General features: G+C 40.3%; 1 protein-coding gene across 1 annotated transcript in view; it reads left to right on the plus strand.

Moving 5' to 3' along the window:
• Positions 1-1,019: 1,019 nt before the first annotated feature.
• The window catches only part of baiap2l2a (BAR/IMD domain containing adaptor protein 2 like 2a), a 27,556-nt gene continuing 21,610 nt past the window's right edge, over positions 1,020-6,965 (plus strand). Inside the window, exons 1-3 of the mRNA XM_037688862.1 lie at positions 1,020-1,110; positions 2,781-2,856; positions 5,579-5,665. Coding sequence (XP_037544790.1) covers positions 1,057-1,110; positions 2,781-2,856; positions 5,579-5,665 — 217 coding nt within the window. The 5' untranslated portion in view covers positions 1,020-1,056. The remainder of the gene's footprint in view (positions 1,111-2,780; positions 2,857-5,578; positions 5,666-6,965) is intronic.

The raw sequence follows: 6,965 nt of genomic DNA on the forward strand, positions 1-6,965 counted from the left end.
TAATCATCAGCTTAGCAGTGAAAGGAGATGCCGTGTTTTCTAAAAAAATCAATCCTAGAGGAAGTAGATATAAAGAAAAAAGCAAAGACCCTAAAATTGATCCCTGAGGAGCCCCTCATGACAGAGGAGCAGAAAAGGATTCACACCCAGTAGATTTACAGAAAATGTTCTGTTTTCCAGATAGCACCCCAACCACTCCAGAGTAGTCCCACTGATGCCTACTTGGTGCTGTAGACGTGACAATGAAATGCTGTGGTCCACTGTGTCAAAAGCAGCAGTTAAGTCCAGTAACACAATGAAATAAAAAGTAAGTTAACATTATTTATCTGAGGAGCAGACTGCTTTGAGTTTCACTCCATCGCAGACGCTCATCTTGAGCAAGCATGAAGGCAACAGTGGAAAGGAAAAACTTTCTCATGAGGAAGAAACTTCTAGCAGAAACAGGCTCAGGACAAGTGGTCATCTGCTTCAACATGCTGGGTTTGAGAGGAACAGGAAGGAACAGATACACAATGGCAGGTTCTACAAGGTCTTTGCTTGTCCAGGCCATTGATATAAACGTATAATGTGTCCTATGCTGACAAATGAAAATTAAGCAATTACAAACAGATTTTAGAGTTCCATTAAAATCTGTCCAGTTGTTCATGAGACATTTTGCTAACAGACACAGGCTTGTGTTTGCATCAGTTACATGATCGCCAGTCTTTTATGGCAGCGGGTCACTTATTTTTGCTTCTTGTTTATTAACCCCATGAAAAGACTGAAAGAAAATTTGCCCACGTTGAGTTCTTACAAAGCAGATCTGTGTTATAGTCTTGAATAAAACATAGTGACACACACACACACACGCACACACATACCAGTGTGTTTTAATGGTTTAGCTGTGTTTAATTATTTACTGCTGTCTTTCAGAGGCGGTGCTGGTGTTGATTACCATCGCACACGGCTCCCCGCTTCCCTCGGTTCCTCGTTCAGTTCCTTTGCTTCCAGTCGTCGTCTCACACCTGCTGGACGTTTCAAGGTTCCCCCGGCTGCTGCAGGCTTTTAGATGTCAACATGTCAGGGATTACTGGAGATCAGCTGCATCGTTCTACCTTGGGCATATACTCCGTAAGTAACAGGTCCAGTCAGCAGCTCTCTGTGAGAGCTGAGATCAAACAAACTTGAATTTTTTTTTCTCTTCAGGAGATGCTTAAAGGTAAAAAAAAAATGGGCCAGTGCAGTTTCTGGCATGTTCTTTTTTTTGTTGCAGAGAATGAAAGCTCAGTTTAACTCTCATTCTGACTAACAAACATGCTCTTGTTAAACTAAACACATGATTGTTTAGATTAAACTATCAGTATTCTGTTCAGTATTCACAGTATTCTGCACCACTTTCAGTCAGGGTGTTGTGAATCCCACTCAACTGAAACAGCTCTTCTTAGAGTCTCAAATGATATTTTGATGCAACGTGACGCAGGTAAATGTTCTGTGCTGCTCATGTTGGACCTGACGTCGGCTTTTGACACTGTTGATCATCCGACCTTGTTAGATAGGCTGAGGAGTTGGGCTAGTATTTCAGGTTCTGCCTTGAAATAGTTGTCCTCTTACCTGTCGGATAGATCAATCTTCTTGACTACATCTATGTACAAATCCCATTCCTGCCCTGTTCATTTTGACATTCCGCAGGGCTCTGTTCTGGGGACACTGTTGTTTGTGCTCTATCTGCTCCCTCTTGTTCCGTACTTTCATTTTTTAAGGATATCTCCTATCATTGTTATGCTGGTGATATCCACTTGTATATATTTTTTCTTCCAAATGAAGTTTCAAAACTACACATATTACTTAATTGTTTGGATTCAATTAAAAGCTGGATGACAACGTTTTCAACAGCTAAATAGAGAAAAAAACTTCAGTAATCATAATTGCTCCAGAAAAAAATATAAAAATAAAAAAATAAAACAACTGTAATGCTAAAGTAGATCCTTGGGCCTCTTGGTCATTTTGCTAAATCTTTTGTTAGAAACCTTGGGATAACCTTCGACTCAGGTTGTACTCTGGAAACTCATGGAAAGTCTCTGGTTCATTCCTGTTTCTACCTGTGAAATATTGCCAAGCTTAGCCGTCTCTCGTCCAGAATTGGACATCTTAATACATGCTTTTGTTTTGTCTCGCCTGGATTTTTGTAATGCACTGTACACTTGTTTAACCAAAACCTCCCTAGACCGGTTGCAGTCTGTACAGAATGCTGCTGCTAGACTCCTGACTGGATCTTCATTGGCTCCCAGTTCATTACGAGTGGATTTCAAGATTCTGGTTTTGACTTGGAGCTCTGCATTGACAGACACCAATACACATCTCAGAACTTTTACATCTCTACACCCCGATCAGGGCTTTGCAGTCCTGCTGATTGTCCCCCAGACAAAACTGAAAACTAAAGTAGACAGAGCCTTTTCTTCTGTGGCTCCAAGACTCTGGAACTCCCTTCTTCAAACTCTCCGATCAGTGGATTCAGTGGCTTCTTTTAAAGGCCAGCTAAAAACTCATCTTTTTAGTCTGTCAAGTCTGCCTTTGCTTAAATTTGTTTTGTGCTTTTCTTATTTTGTTTGGTGAAGCACTTTGTGATTTTTATCTTGAGAGGTGCTATATAAATAGTTTTATTTACTTAAGGTTAAAGTTTATCTTACTGATCATTCTTGGTGAATTTATCAGACCATCTCAAAAAAATTCTCTGTTGAAACTGAAGCGATTTATTTATTTATTTATTTTTGGTGAAATGAAAGTGTGTTTGTGTTTTGCAGAGCTTGACTGATGAGTTCAACCCAAGTCTGCAGGAACTGGTTTCACTGGGAAATGGCTATGCCCAGGCTTTCAGGGGTAAAATATATATTTTTTGAATGGCATTTGTGTTTTACCTCTGAGTTTTATACACAAAGAAAGCAAAGCTGTTTTGGTTGTTCATCACTCTGACCTCAACTGTTCTAAAAGAAATGTTTTCTCATCAAAGCTGAGGCAAGAAAAGAGGAATTCCTCTGACTTCATGATTGTGCTCAGGGTTTTCAAGCGACTTCACACCGAACTTTCACCACCGGGTGGATTTGACACTGATGTTGACACAAAGCTTAATAATAATAAAAATAATAATAATAATAATAATAATAATAATAATAATAAGGTGGAGCAGTGGGCAGCTATTGAAGGCGCCCGGGGAACAATTGGGGATAGGGTGTGCTGCTTAGAGACTCCACGAGATGTGCAATGACTGGGGATCAAACCTGGGACTTTCGGGTCCCGAGTTGGCTGCCCTGCCTCTACCCGATCTTGGCCCCCAGAAGCCAGTGGTACAAAAAAATACATTGAGTTAAAAGTGAGGAAGTATTTAAACTTTACAATTACGCTGTAAAATCTAACATGTTGCACCAATTTGAAGATATGATAACTAAGAAATTGGCTCCATCAATTTGTTATAGAAATATATGAACAATTAATATCTTACCTGTATTAGATAGCTCTTTGTACGACTTCAGTCGGAGAAATAAAGTTTAATTCTGACTGAACTGTCAAACTAATGACTTTTTCTAGAGTGGCCAGGACTAATGCAGACATTTATAAATGACTAGTTTAAAAAAATGTAAGTGATTTGTAAAAACAAGTTTTTTATTTATTTATTTGTTTTGCATTAAATAAATGTTTACAGAATTTGATTTTTTTTCTCCACAAATCGTGGCAGTAGGATCTAGCTGTAGTGTTTCTGAACAGATTTTTAACAAATTTCTGACCTAGTAATAAGCCTGTATGGTGAATTTACCTGTAGTATGAACTCACTATAAAAATACACTGAAATTGTGAACTTGTTTTAAAATGTTAGAAATCCACCCAATAATGCTCAGTCAGGTCATCTGGACAGTTTCTTTTTTGTAGAAAGATGTTTCGCCCTCTATCCGGAGGGCTTCATCAGTCAGAGGAGCTCCAAGTAAACTGTTTCCCCACCAAGCAGTACACTCCTTTAGTGGACCAACCAGTTTGCTGGAAATACGATGGTTTCTAGGGTCTGTCCTGTCCCCCATTGATTCCTCCCAGGCAGGCAGCCACAGCCAAAGTGGTTCCAGGCAACAAAGTTCATGCTCAATCATCCAGGTACCAAATCCAATAATGCTCAGTCAGGCCATCTGGACAGATTATTTTTTGTAGAAAAATCCTATCTCCACCAAACTGGTTGGTCCACTAAAGGAGTGTACTGCTTGGTGGGGAAACACTTTACTTGAGACTCCTCAGACTGATGAAGCCCTCCGGATAGAGGGCGAAATGTCTTTCTACAAAAAAGAAACCGTCCCCATGACCTGATTGACTGACCATTAATGGATTTGGTACCTGGATGATTGAGCATGAACTTTGATGTTAGAAGTACACATTTATCTTGGCACAGCTCAGAAGCTGTGATCTCATCAGTCCAGTCAGAGTTAAGCTTTTTGTCACAACAGAGGTCGTTTTAAAAAGCGATCTACAACAAGAGAGATATTAATTGTGTATAAACTTTGTACAGAACATTACTCCCAAAAACAAGAATTCTCCTTTTTTTTAACTGGGATTAAACAATTATTTAAAGGGCTGAGGGAAATGCTACTTTGTTTTGGTTTAACTGTCTCTCGTCGCAGAACGAACCTGAAAATACTCCCGTCCATCTTGTGAACTGTATATCTTGAAAAACAAGTGAGGTATCAACTTCTGTTTATGTGTGAGGCTGTATCTGTTAGGATTCTATCGGTGTGTGAACCCAATGATGCAGGCAGGCACAGAGAATTCACAGGGTAAAATAAGATCAATATTTATTAACAAAATAAACAAGCTGATAAGGCAGCAATACTCACAGAGGGAACGAGGAACAAGGAGACACAGGGGGCGACAGAACTAAATGCTCTGAAGGACAATGCGCAAACATGGGGAACATAAAGACACAGACTTAAATACAAACGCTAACCAAGAGACAATGACAAACACCTGGGGAAAGGACAATCAGGAACAGGTGGGAGAGGCAGGAGCTGGGACAGACTGCAAGGGGGAGACACACTAGGGAACACAAATCCTCACAGCATCTAGGTGCAAGAAAGATTCCTATTGAAAATTGGGCTGCCATATAAAATCCAAGATGAGAGCCGCCCTGATCATTTGAGGAAACTATGCTTTGTAATTTTTTTTTATTGCTTAAAATTATAGTTTCCTCAGGTAAATGGGGTGCCCTGTGGGGTGCCATTAGATTAAAGTTATGGTAGCCAAGGCCACCATTGGCCACCCCCTGACTCCGTTATTGCACCTGATCTGATCTTCTGGCCATGACATGTTACTCTACACCGCTTAGAACAAGCAAACAATAAAAAAATAAACTACCTCTCTTCTTATACACACTGTACCTCCTTTCCACTTGAATATCTTGCACCAAAAACATGAAGGTTTACTTGTTCTACTCCAGTCCAGAAAAAAAAAACCCATTCATTTCAAAAACTACATTCACCATAAAAATCCCTCAGCGACGGGTATCATCAATGTACCATCTGTTTCAGTGCAGAAAATAAAATGTAAACAAGATTTCTTCCTGTTTCAGCTCTTGTGGTCTGCAGTGAGGCCTACTTCAACGCACTTTCAAAGATCGGGGAGAAAGCTTTCTACACTGCATCGTCGCGCTCTCTGGGTATGTGTTCACACAGCTGGTTTGCACAACTCACCAGGATGTGAGCCGTTTGTCTTTATGGTCATTTATTAAACACAAACCTCCTCAGTATCATAAAGATCAAAGTTTATTCTCAGGCGGTGTTTTATTACCTGCAACGATCTGTAACCTGTGGTGTGTGGTCACTGATGTGTGCGCAACACGTTTGGGAAGTTTTTGCTTTTATTCCATGGTTCGTTATCACAGTGGGGACGTCAAACGTGCTCAGATTGAGTTTCCTGCACTTCAAAGCTCTGATGAATTATGATCTGATAGTGGTTTCATGTGAGCCAATGATGTTGGCTGATCTGATGTCAGTATGCAGCGTGAATAATAGATGATTACAGGCAGCGGGCTGTTCTCCACTCACTTACACCAAATTCATTATGACAGAGGTTTGCCAGATTAAAGAGCTGCTGTTGAATAAACTGAACAGAATTATTCTCTCAAAGGAAATTATTCCAGGATTAGCTGGAGAAGGTTCCTCCCAGACCAGCCTGCAGGGTTTCAGCATGTAAAATAATATACAAGTCAAGCTCTTATTGTTTGCTTTGACATTACTTCTGATCTCAAATTATCATCACCAGTTTGGTAAGCAGCGCAGGAACATACTGTAAATAAGAAGGCCGATAAAACAAATGATTTCATTGGATGAGCAGAGGTACAAGCCGATACAAAACAAGGAAGCTGGCAGTCAGAAAAACTACAGACTTACATGTGTCACGCTCGGCAGAACAACACGCAGGACTGAATTCAGCTGAGAAGAGTTCAGGTCAGACAGTGTGTGTGGGGTGGGGTGGGGGTTGGACGCTTGACAGAATCAGAGCTGCTCTATCAGAGTCAGATATTCTTTATTGTTGGTCCACCACATGTGGTAGAAGTGGTGGAACGACATTATGTACACAGGGTCCCAGTTACATCCAACAATAAAATGTAAAAGAAAAACAGTAATAACATCTAAGATATGAACTAAGAAAAACATCAACTAAATATACACTAAGCACTAACAGCACAAAAACATTCCGTCGAACAGCTGCACGAACGTGAGCACGAGTCTGTGTGAGCAGATGAGCACGCATGAACACATCAACAACATAAACAGATCAGCAGCAACATTGAAACAGATCAGCAGCAACATGATGTGATTTTTCACAGTGATTATTCTGGTTAGAGATTCATGAGTCTAACAACTTCAAGGTAGAAGCTGTTCCTCAGTCTAGTGGTTCTACACTTAAAAATCTTCAACCTCCTTCCTGAGGGGAACGGGGCAAAAAGTGTGTGC

The sequence above is a fragment of the Nematolebias whitei genome, chromosome 15 (genome assembly GCF_014905685.2).
Source record: "Nematolebias whitei isolate Nwh7 chromosome 15, NemWhi1, whole genome shotgun sequence".
Lineage (NCBI taxonomy): Eukaryota > Metazoa > Chordata > Actinopteri > Cyprinodontiformes > Rivulidae > Nematolebias > Nematolebias whitei.